We start from the raw sequence: 12804 nt of genomic DNA, 5'->3' as shown, positions 1-12804 counted from the left end.
CCGGCCACATGATGTGATCATTCTTTTTTTTTTAGTTCTTGATATATAGTATAGGCTAGAGGGACATACACAACCTGAATAACTCCCACACAGCAGGATTGCTGCAAAAGTAGGGCCATTTTTAAAGCAAATGTTTCAATACAATGTACTGCTTGTTTCAAGTATTCTGTGTGTAGCAGTTTGTGCATGCTAACTGCACTGAGAAGAATGTCTCTCTTTCTCTTCTGAATCATTCTCTCCTCTCTCCTTATTTTGCTTTTTGGTTTTAAAGACCCAAGCTTTAGAAAAAGAAACCTAAGCAGAATTTGTAGCACATAAAGTTCTTCTCTAACTACTGAGTTATGCAAAGCTGCAGTCCTTGGCACAATGCCGGAGACACTGGCTTTATAATGAGGCAGAGTGCCACTCCTCTTCCCCCAAACAACTATCTTTGAAGAAAAGCCAGGAAGGCTTATATACCTCTTCAAATTCAAATGAGCTTAGAATTGGAAACTCATGAAACAAATCTACTTATATCTGTTTATCCCATAGGATTTTTTTTTTCTTTTTGAAAGAAAAGACTTATAAAGTGAGAGAACCAGTTGTCAGTCTGGCGTCTCAAATATCAGTTTCTCAACTTGACTAAGGTACAGGTCTCTATGATGTCTGATACCCTCACCTCAGTTTTGGCATACTTTCCCCACTGTTGCTCTGCACCAAAGCAGGAATGACAGGTATTTATGTCATAAATAACTTCTACTTTGTAAATTTTGTATTTCTTGATCTAAACTCTTAGGAATTTAAAATACACACATACACATACATAAACACAAGAAAACACACAAACACACACTAGAAGTGCAGACCTTAGAGAGTTACTGACCATGATAAGCCAAACATGTGCCTTTAAGTACTGGTAAATATGAGTTTGTATTTAAGTCAATATCATCCTTTCAGCCAAGACATGTTTTTCTCCTAAAAAATGAGTATCTTTCAGAGTGTGTGCATATATTGCTTTCTTAAAGTAATTTCCATATTACCCTAGTGACCACCTACTTCATCTTAATATTTTATTTCCATGTTATATATGTATGATTTTTCTCCATGAATCATACAGGAGTCCAAATTAGAGGAAACTCAATATTTTACTAGAACACATAAGGAATATTTTCTTGTGCATTCATCTATGGAACTTCCAAAAACAATATGAAATTAATGAGATTTTGTTGTTAATAGGTAGAAGTGTTTTTGGACACATTAAGATTCCTAAACATATGTATGATGAACAGTTTTTGAAGAGTTTCTGACACCAGCAAACTTACCAAATGACATATCAGGATTTTTCTTAAAAGTTTAGTACAATATATGTGCTAATTTTTAAGTAAGATAATTTCAGACAAATTGGAAATAATTAGTATTGAAATCTGATGTACTAAGTAATAATGTCTGGGGTAAATGCCTTTGCAATCCTGACTTACTTATTAAAAGCAAGACACATGATGGCAAAACTAGAAATTCTGATTTGGACATTCAAAAGCTTGTCCCTATAGCATTTGTATTTGCTTTATATTATTTTAAAAAGTACTTACTCTTGCATGTATATTTTCCTGTAAGAGAAGAAAACAAAGTAAGTTCATGCAAATGTATACATTTGAGGTAATATGCAAACATTATAAAACTTTTAAATTTTCTTATGTAAAATAAACTAATAAGTAATTTTGATGCATACCCTAAAGAATTAGTCACTCTCTCTCTCTCTTTTTTTTTTTTTTGAGTTGGAGTCTCACTCTGTCGCCCAGACTGGAGCGTAGTGACCGCTCCCAGCCACTGCAGCCTCGACCTGCTGGGCTCCAGCGATCCTTCAGCCTCAGCCTTCCGAGTAGCCAGAATTACAGGCGCACGCTACCACACCCGGCTAATTTTTTAATTTATTGTAGAGATGAGGTCTCACCTGCCCAGGCGGGTCTCGAACCCGCGGGCTCAGGCAATCCACTCACCTCAGCCTCCCAAAGGCGCGGGATTACAAGCTGAGCCACCGAGCCTGGCTAGTCTCATTATTTGATAATCATGTCCCTAAAGGTTTTTTGGGGGGTATATATATCATTCTTTCTTCACACTTATTAAATGAGATTAAAAACTGTTGATTCAGATTATAGCCAATTTTGATAATTTGAAAATAAACTTAATTTTTTGTTTGCATTGTGAAAGATCTATTAAGCATAGTAATAGGAGATCTATTAAACATTTTAATAGGAAAGAGCAAGATTACAGGATTACAAAGGAAATGTTTAGCTGATTTGCATAAACTATTACCAAGTGCTGTATAGTATCTCTGCATACAGTATAGTGTTACACACATGAATGATTCACCTACTCAATGAATAATTCTCACACAAGGCCAGCTTTTATAGTGTTCTTTTGCTCCCTCCAAGGAAAAGCAATCTATAATCTACCTTCTCCTTCCACCTCCTCTATACCTAGTTTCCTATTTTTTATCTATTACTGTGATCTGTGACAACCACACAAGCTTTTTTGCTCTTTCCAAAGCCTACCAGGAGTGCTCTCGCTTCTAGGTCTTTGCACTTTCCTTTCCTTCTGCCTGGATTGTTCTTCCTCTAGATCGCTTTCAGGTATTTGCTCAAATGCCGCCTTCCCAGTGAAGGGTTGCCTGATCAACATTTTTTTAAAAAATATTATTTTTTATTTTAATGTAAAGACGTGGGATATAATTCAGGGTTAGGTATACAAACACTGTTCACGCAGGTGCCCCTGTTAATGAAGCATGCCCCTCCCTTCCCTAGCAATTTCCCTCAACTGCCAATCCCACCCTACCCCCACCAACAGTTTCCCATTACTGCCAATTGCTTTCTCATAGCATTATAATTGTTCAAGGTCCTCTTATGAGTGAGAACATATGGGACTCCATTCTTTGTTTCTGTGATAGAGCACTATGATCGACTCCAAATCCGTCTAGGTTGCTGCGAAGTCCATATATTTGTTGTTCTTTATGGCTGCATAATATTCCACTGTGTATGTATACCACTTTTTAAAATCCAGCCCAGCTTCGATGGGCAACATGGTTGGTTCCATGTTTTTGCTATTGTGAACAGAGCTGCAATAAACCTTCATGTGCAGGTATCTTCTTTGTAATTTGAGTTTTAAAAAGTACACCCACCAGGTGCAGTGGCTCACACCTGTAATCCCAGCACTTTGGGAGGCGGAAGCGAGAGTAGTGCCTGAGTCCAGGGGTTAAAGATCAGCTTGGGAGAATTGTCAAGTCCTTGTCTCTACAATAAATACAAAAAGTTAGCCAGGTGTTGTGGTCAGCATCTGTAGTTCCAGCTACTTGGAAGGCTGAGCCCTCAGCAGATCCAGGCTGCAGTAGCCATGAGCTGCCACTGAGCTCCAGTCTGGGCTACCAGAGTGAGACTCCAGCTGGAGGGGAAACAAAAGTACACCCTGCCTCACACCATGCTTTTTATTCCCATTCCCTGCTTTATTTCTCTCCATAACACTTATATTCTAATATACTGTATAACTTTTTTATTTTGTCTATTTTTCCTGGGCACTCTCACTGCTGTAGCCCCAGTATCTAAAAAGTGACTGGCATATTGGTAAGAGCCAAAAAGATATTTGTCAAATTAGTTAGTGATAAAAAAAAAAAACTGGAAATTATTCCGGTTAAATTTAAGGAATAAATAAGATGGAAATTTTTCTTTAAAAACCTCAGGTGCCTATAGAGAAATGAAATAACATACTATGTTTGTTACCTGATCATTGTGGCCCTTTGTTTCCAATCTTTTGGAATACAATGAACGTTTTCAATTAAAAAAGTGTATTACCCCATCCCATAATAGCACATGGTCTTTTTATATTCAGTGACTGAGAAAAAAAAAATTAATGATAAATACCTGTGCTGAATTTTATAAATTTTAATTAATTGATTTAATAAGTTTCTTATTAATCCTAATACTGCATATATGTGGAAAACAGTGATGTATATGTGTAAAGCAGCTTGCTTCCTCAATCTTCAGACATGTTATACGAATGAATTCATTGTCTAAGACCTCCTAAATAGTAATTAAACACAGAATTATAATTTCTTTAAAATCAACAACTGTCATAATTTCAGGCAACTATTAAAGAATGCTTCTACTGCAATGAAAGAAATTACATCACCACTACCTGTTAACCAATATTTCCTTCCATTCATTTTCTTGAAGCTCACATTTTTCCCTAATTTCTATTCCCTTCTTAAAAAATATTTTATTTTCTCAATATTCTTTGTGGATCAAAAAATCAAAAAATTTGGGAGAGAAAAATGAATAAAAATAAAAATACAATTTTCCATGGAAACAAGTGAACAATGTGATTATATAGGAAACAAAATACATACTTTGAAATTGAAATAAAAGATAAAATTTTTATATTTCATTTATTTCAACCAAGAAAGACCTGAATATTATAACAAATTAAAGCTATGTTTTATGTAGTATCACATTTTATAAAAAGGAATGATTTTTCAAGAGGGGAAACCACAGTCTGTGGAGTAGGAATTATAACATCTCCTTTTAATTTTCTCATCATTAAAAAAAATCTTTTAGGTTAAAAACTTTCCAACAGTTAATCTCAACCAAGGACAATTCAGGAAGAAGTAACTTAAATTGTATCTATTTACCCTTTATGGGATAAAATAATTTAATATATCACCATATTTCTTACCCCTTGTAGGTTCATTATAAATTGACTCACAATTAACAAAAGTTTATATGTGGCTTTTTTTTTTTTAAGGATTGTAGTCTTTGTTCAGACATGATGCTGTATAACAAGGCTCAGATTTTCAAAAGTGATTTTAATTTTTTACTTGGAACACTCCATTAGAATAATAAACATAAAATGTGATGGACAAATTGAAATGAGTTCCTTTAGGTTTTGCATTGCATGAGTTTTCAGTTTTCTCTTCGAATTGGGTAACGTGAGCAGCAAAAATGCCCACACGACTAGAAGTTAGTTTTCCTCCTGAGGATGATGGCCTTGATTAGCAAGAAGAAAAATATGGATACATTTATAACAACTAGACACGAAACTGGAAATGTGTCTTCCATTCATTTAGAAAATCCCATTCATTCTTTTTCTATTAAAAAAAATAAACAGCTTTCTGGGACCTCTGAAATGCAACAGGAACTTTGGTGGTATTTATAAATGGAAAACAGAAAAAGGAGGCAGCAGACAGGCTAGTCTAATTATAGCTACTCTTGCATTTATAGCCATTCTATTTTTCACTTTTTGCATACAGATCAGAAACTTCAAATAACCCCGAAAAAGGCAAAGTAATCAGATCTTTAGCAAATAACTTCCATAACCTTAGAGATTGTATTAATACAACATTTTCACACAGTCTTAGGGGTTACTAATGAGACTCTGTGAACACTTCAGGTTGAATAAATAAAAACTTGCTAATTTCCTATGTGTAGGGTATTGATGCAGATGTGTACTGTGTTTCTGAATAGCTTTAGAGTCTCTTCTTTTTCAAGGTCTCCAAACTCTGAAATGACTGCTTATATCATATCTATAATGATGCAAAAAAGTCCACCTGTTTCAGGGAAAGTAGAACGAGTTCTGCGGGCCTGATTTTTCCTTCTAACGTAGTTCTTGAGTGTGTTATGGAAAATCACCTGGGGAGGTTGTTAAACATGCAGATCCTGGAGTGAATCACCAGCAGTTCTATGTTTTGGGTCACAGGAAAAGTATAGGAATCCACACATTGAATACATGTCCCTGGTGGATCTGGCACAGGGGAACTCACACACAGAAAACACTGCCCTAATGTTTCAAAGGCATTCAATATTATTCTCCCATTAACAGATAACGGACTTCAAAGAATAACCAAAGGTTATGATCTCAAGTCTGTTACAGACCTAGGCGATATCTATACCACTCTTTTGGAAATTAGTCCTAAACTGCACCTACAGTAAAAGCTTCTGGTGTTATTTAAATTTATACTTATATTGTCATTAAACTTTCCACATGGTTTTGTTTATTTCCCCAACTAGAGTTTGTGTTTCTAGGAGGTAAGAACCATGTTTATGCTTAAAAATATATATTTTGAGAGGTAGGGAAGATGGCGACCGAGTCAGTCAGACTATGTGAGTCCCCATGTGAGTGAGTGAGTGTATGGAAAATTTTGTGTACATGCTGGTGAGCGAGTGGGCATGTGAGTGGCTGACTGAGTGAGGGCTAGGCAGCTGGTGGCCAGGGCTCTCCTGGTGCAGCGCCTGGTACCACAGCTGCTGGGTTTGGACCCTAGTGGAACACAGAAGCCCAGTGTCATTTTCTTTTCTTCTTCTTTTTTTTGAGTTGGAGTCTCACTCTGTCGCCCAGACTGGAGTGCAGTGGCCGCTCCTGGCCACCGCAGCCTCGACCTGCTGGGCTCCGGCGATCCTTCCGCCTCAGCCTTCCAAGTAGCCGGAATTACAGGCGCGCGCTACCACGCCCGGCTCATTTTTGATTTATTGTAGAGATGAGGTCTCGCTGCCCAGGGGGTCTCGAACCGCGGGCTCAGGCAATCCACTCACCTCAGCCTCCCAAAGGCGCGGGATTACAGGCTGAGCCACCGAGCCTGGCTTTCTTCTTCTTCTTCTTCTTTTTTTTAATCAACAAACTCTCCCTGGGAAGAAAATGCTGGGAGAGACTGTCTAAGTGGGGGCTTGTGAGCAAGTGGCCAGGCCCCTGGTGCAACAGCTGGTGCTGCAGCTTCTCTGCTTCGTACTTGGCTCTTCCCAGTTCACAGAAGCTCTGCGCCATTATTATTTTTTTTTTAAACGCCATTTTTTTTTTTGAAATGGACAAAAGCAGCCAGGAGAAAATATCATCATGGGCTCTCCCTCACTGTTACAGCAGGAGAGCGACTGCCTTCTCCTGGCTTTGCCTCACCACTTCAGTGCCTGGCAGAGCATTGGCAGCAGGGGCTATGGAGGGAGTCCAGAGGCAAAGTCCCATGGAAGATGACAAGAAAGCACCCCACCACCATCTTGAAGGTGGGGCAGGAAAGTGCTCTGACTCATTCACCACAGAGCAACAGACCTGATCTCTGTGACTAGCAGATCAATTACTCAGGGATTGATCATGATCCAGAGGGAATATCCTGAAAGCACAAACTTCAGAATTACCTGAGGAGTGCTGAGTTCCAGGTGCCCCACCCCCTACCCTGATCCAGCCACAAGACAAAGGGTGTGGCCAGAAAAAGACAAGGAAGAACTGGAAAGAGATCAGTTGAGAGTCCAGGGCTGATCCCAAACCCCCTCCTCCCCAGCAATCCTCTGAACATGAGACCCACAGAGCTGGGCCAAGACTGAGAGGAACAAACCCAGGCAGAGCCTGGACGTCAGTCACAATAGGAGAACTCTATTCCAGTACAGACCTGGCTGGGGTACTCTCTGCAAGTACGTAACTGGAAAAGAGACAATCCCTTACCTCCCCATCAGAGAAGATCTTCCTGACCATATGAGAGTGGGAGGGCAGGACTCCAACCCAACCCTCCTCCACTGCCCCTCCTCCTTCCCTGCTCTGGATACTGAGGAGTGAAAGAGGTGGTTCTGCAGAAGAGACCTGATTAGAGGAACAATTACAGAGCCTGCCACAAGAGGGAAGGATTTTTTTTTATTTTCAATTTTTTTAAAAAAATTAAAAAAAGTTTTTGACTGTTTGTTAGTTCATCTATTTTTAAAATATTTTCCCTTTGTATATGAATGTGTATGTGAGGGTTTGAGCTGCTCCCCCCCCCAAGTATTTTTTCTTGTATTTTTCTGTTTCTTTCTTTTATTTGTCGTTTTCTGCTTATGTGTGTACGTGAATGATTTTGTTATTTTTGTTGGTTTGTTTTTGCTCTTTTGTTCTTCTGGGGTTTTTTATTTTCATTTTTTATAGTTTAAGTTGTGTGTGTCAATATATGTGTGAGGGTTCGACGTGAATTCCATTTCTCCCCCCTCCAATCTTTCTGTTTTTCTTCTCTATTCACTTTATGCTAGGCATGTGTGCGCGTGCTTAGTTTTCTTTTTGTTGTTGTTGTTTGTTTTGTTTCACTTTGTTGTTATTCCAGTTGTTTGGGGGTGTGTGTGTGTATGTCTCTGTGTGTATTCAATTGTTTTTTGCATTGGTTTCTGCTTTGCATCACCATATAGAGTGGTGGTGGGGAGTGGATCTCAGGGAACACATACAACAATAAGTGAACATTGTAATTTGCAAGTCATTTGTGTATCCTTATTCCCCCTCCCCTACTTTATTTGAATTTCAAAAACTACAAGAGACAGCAGAGCTTCCCATCCACCATCCTATTTCAAAATAGATCAAATCCAGAGTCTAGATCAGGAAATAGAGGACTGAGCAAACATCAGAAGGGAAAACCTCTCCCACTGATAGTGAATAACAGAACCAAAGAAAAAAACAAGAGATCTGTCACAAATGAGGAAAAACCAAAGGAAGACCACAGGCAATTTCAAGTGTACCAAAGACAAAACTCCTGAAAAATCAGACCTTGGTGCCCAAACAATGGAAGTCACCAATGACTGACCCCAGAATCTGACAGGGATTAGGGAATGGATGGAAAGAGGGAATAAGACTCAAGAAGACAAGATGTAACACTGAAAGAACTTGTAACAGAGATTTTGGCAATAAAAAATTTCATCCAGGAAATAAATAACAAGATGACAAGCATGGAAAGCAGAATTAATCTAGCTGAAGAAAGAACCTCAGAACTTGAAGACCAGAACATGGAATTAACCCAATCTGTAAAAACAGAAAAAAGACTCAGAAAGAAAGAACAAAGTCTACAAGAGATGTGTAATTATATCAAGAGGCCAAACCTACACCTGACTGGTATTCCAGAAGAAGAAAGGGAAATGGAGAACAACTTGGAGCCAGTATTCCAGGAGGTAATCCAAGAAAACTTTCCCCATCTCACCAGAGATGTGACCAGCTATGCACAAGAGATACAGAGAATACCCATAAGACATCAAATGAGAAGATCAACCCCTACACACATAGTAATTTGCCTAAACAAAGTAAGCACAGAAGAAAAAACTAAAGGCAGCAAGAGAGAAAGGTCAGACTACCTACCAGGGAATACCAATAAGAATAGCAGCAGACCTATCAGCAGAAACACTATAAGCAAGAAGGGACTGGAGGCCTATATTCAAAGTTCTCAAAGAAAAGCAATTTCAACAAAGAATTTCCTACCCAGTCAAGATCAGCTTCATCAGTGAGGGAGAATTAAAATCCTTCCCAGATATCCAATTCCTAAGAGATGCAGCTTCCAGATCAGCCCTACAGGAGACACTTAAAAAGGTATTAAGCACAGAAGAAAGAAAAAAAAGAATGACCACATACTTCCCAACAGAACAGCAGAGCACAGAATCAGAGAATACAGCACAACAAGAAACTTGAAAACACACACATACATTAACTCCAAGCCAAAAGAAAACAAGCAACAAAGAAAAAACTTTATAAGAACCTCATGACAGCAATAAACAATCACATTTCAATAATCAGCCTGAATGTGAATGGACTAAATGCACCACTGAAAAGACAGAGAATGGCAAACTGGATAAGAAAACATAACCCAATTATTTGCTGCATTCAGGAAATTCATCTCACTATAAGGGATGCACACAGACTCAAAGGATGGAAAAGGAGTTTCCAGGCAAATGGAGCACAAAAGAAGGCAGGATTTGCAATCTTAATATCAGACAAAACAACCTTTAAGCTATCAAAAATTTTAAAAGATGCAAAAGGACACTGCATAATGATAAAAGCTTCGATCCATCAACAAGATATATCCCTCCTAAACATATATGCACCCAATGCAGCAGCACCAGCATTTATAAAGCAACTACTAAGTAAGTAAACTAAAAAAAGATATTGACTCTAACACTATTATAGCAGGGGACTTGAATACTCCACTAACAGCCCTAGATAGATCGAGGCAAAAAAATCAACAAGGAGATCCAGACCTAAACTTGACACTAGACCAAATGGACTTAATAGATACCTACAGATTATTCCACCCAACAGCCACAGAATATACATTCTACTCATCACTACATGGAACGTACTCCAAGATTGATCACATATTTGGCCATAAGTCAAGCATAAACACATTCCATAATATTGAAATCTTGTCATGCACACTCTCAGACCACAATAGAATAAAAACAAATATCAACAGCAACAAAATTTCCCCAAAGCCCACAAAGACATGGACACTAAAGCATGATGCTGAACAACTACTGAGTCAACAATGAAATCAAAGAATCCTGGAAACAAATGAAAATGAAGAAATATCTTACCAAAACCTCTGGGAAGCCATGAAATCAGTTCTAAGAGGGGAATTTATATCTCTATGAGCACACATCAAGAAAACGGAAAGATCACAAGTGGAGAGCCTAACAAATCACCTAAGGGATCTGGAAAGAGAAGACCACCAAAACCCCAGCTTTAACAGAAGAATCCAAATCACCAAAATATGAGCCCAAATACGGGACAGAGAAGACAAAGAATCATAGAAAACATCAACAAAACAAAAAGCTATTTCTTGAAAGAATTAACAAGACTGATGGACCCCCTAGTCAAAATGACCAAGAAAAAGAGAAAAAAAGCCCAAATAAACACAATCAGAAATACAAAAGATCAAATCACAACTGACCCTGAATAAATACAAAAGATGATCAGAGATTACTATGTACACCTATATAGAAGCAAACTTGATAACCTAAATGAAATGGAGGACTTTCTGACATCACACAACCTGCCCAGGTTGAAACAAGAAGACACTGGGACACTAAATAGACCAATAACAACCCAGGAAATTGACTCTGTCATAAGAAAAACTACCTCCAAAAAAAAAAAAAAACAAACAAAACAAAACACAAAACCCAAAACCCTGGATTTGATGACTTTCCAGCAGAATTCTACAAAACTTACAAGGAGGAGCTGATACCAATTTCCAGGCAATTGAGAAAGACGGAATTCTCCCCAAATCATTTTACGAAGCTAACATCACACTGATACCCAAACTGGGTAAAGATCCAACAACAACAACAAAAAACACTATAGGGCAATATCCCTTATGAACATAGATGCAAAAGCCTCAATAAGATTCTAGCAAATTGGATCCAAAAACACATCTCAAAAATCATCCACCATGATCAAGTTAGCTTCATCCTCAAGATACAAGGCTAGTTCAACATTTGCAAGACCATAAATGTAATTAAATACATCAAGAGATGTAAAAACAAGAACCACATGATTATATACTAGATGCAGAAAAGGCTTTTGATAAAATCCAGCATCCCTTCTTGATAAAAACCCTCAAACACCTAGGTATAGAAGGAATATAACTCAAAATAGTAAGTGCCATCTATGATAAACCTACAGCTAACATATTGCTAAATGGACAGAAACTGGAAATATTTTCCATGAAAACTGGAACAAGACAAGGCTGCCCACTCTCATCCCTCTTGTTCAACATTGTGTTGGAAGTCCTAGCTCGAGCAGTTAGACAACAGAAGGAAATCTGGGGTATCCAAACAGAGAGGAAAAGAGGAAGTCAAGTTATCCCTCTTTGCTGATGATATGATCTTATACCTTGAAAATCCAAGACAATCTGTCCAAAGCCTGCTTGCACTGATAAAGGACTTTGGCAAAGTCTCAGGGTTCAAAACAAATGTGCATAAGACAGTTGCATTCCTATACACCAACAACAAGCAGGCAGAGACCCAAATAAAAAACACAATCCCTTTCACAATAGCCATAAATAAATAAATAAATAAATAAGAAATAAAGAAATACCTTGGCATCTTTCTAATCAGAGAAGTGAAAGACCTTTACAATGAGAACTGCAAAACACTGCTCAAAGAAATCCAAGAAAACACAAACAAATTGAACGATATTCCATCCTCATGGATAGGAAGAATCAATTGTCAAAATGTTCATCCTACCAAAGGCAATCTATAGATTCAACACAATACCCATTAAATTACCAACATTATTCTTCTCAGACCTGGAAATGACAATACGGAAATTCATATAGAAACATAAACTACCACGAATAGCCAAAACAATCCTTAGTAAAAGAATCAAAGCAGGAAGTATTACACTTCCAGACTTCAAACTTTACTATAAGGCTACAGTAATCTAAACAGCCTGGTACTGATACATGAACAGGCACATAGAACAATGGAACAGGATAGAGATTCTGATAGCAAAGCCTCAATTTCTCAATCAACTCATCTTTGACAAAGCCTCCAACAACAACCACTGGGGAGAGGAGAACCTATTCAGTAAATGGTTCTGGGAAAACTGACTGACCACATGCAGAAGACTGAAACAGGACCCCTACCTATCACCATACACAAAAATTACTCGAAATGGGTCAAAGACCTAAATGTAAAACCTCAAACTATAAGAATCTAGGAAAACGCAAGGGAGACCTTTGTGGAAATTGGAACTGGCAACCAATTCCTATTCAGAACCCTAAATGCCCATACCTTAAGAAATATGATAGACAAGTGGGACCCTATCAAACTAATGAGCTTCTGCAAAGCAAAAGAAACCATCAAGAGAGCAGGGAGACAACACACAGAATGAAAAAAATTATTTGCCTACTGTATATCTGACAAAGGCCTACCATCTAGGATCCACAAGGAACTCAAATGCGCCGAAAGGAAAAAAACAAACAGCCATTAAGAAGTGGGTAAAAGACATGAATAGACACTTCTCAAAAAATGATATACAGGCAGCCAACAGACACACGAAAAAGTGCTCAGCCTC

The 12804-nt window shown here is 38.1% G+C and overlaps 1 protein-coding gene across 1 annotated transcript in view; it reads right to left on the bottom strand.

Moving 5' to 3' along the window:
- Nucleotides 1-12804, bottom strand: part of ARHGEF38 (Rho guanine nucleotide exchange factor 38) — a 135516-nt gene that overhangs the window by 41651 nt on the left and 81061 nt on the right. Inside the window, exon 5 of the mRNA XM_008051478.1 lies at nt 1569-1586. Within this exon, the coding sequence (XP_008049669.1) occupies nt 1569-1586 (18 nt within the window). The remainder of the gene's footprint in view (nt 1-1568; nt 1587-12804) is intronic.

The sequence above is a fragment of the Carlito syrichta genome, unplaced genomic scaffold (assembly GCF_000164805.1).
Source record: "Carlito syrichta isolate Samal-C Ts95f unplaced genomic scaffold, Tarsius_syrichta-2.0.1 Scaffold176108, whole genome shotgun sequence".
NCBI classification, from domain to species: domain Eukaryota; kingdom Metazoa; phylum Chordata; class Mammalia; order Primates; family Tarsiidae; genus Carlito; species Carlito syrichta.
The sequence above is the reverse complement of the archived record's forward strand: the minus strand, read 5'-3'. Positions and strand labels throughout refer to the sequence as shown.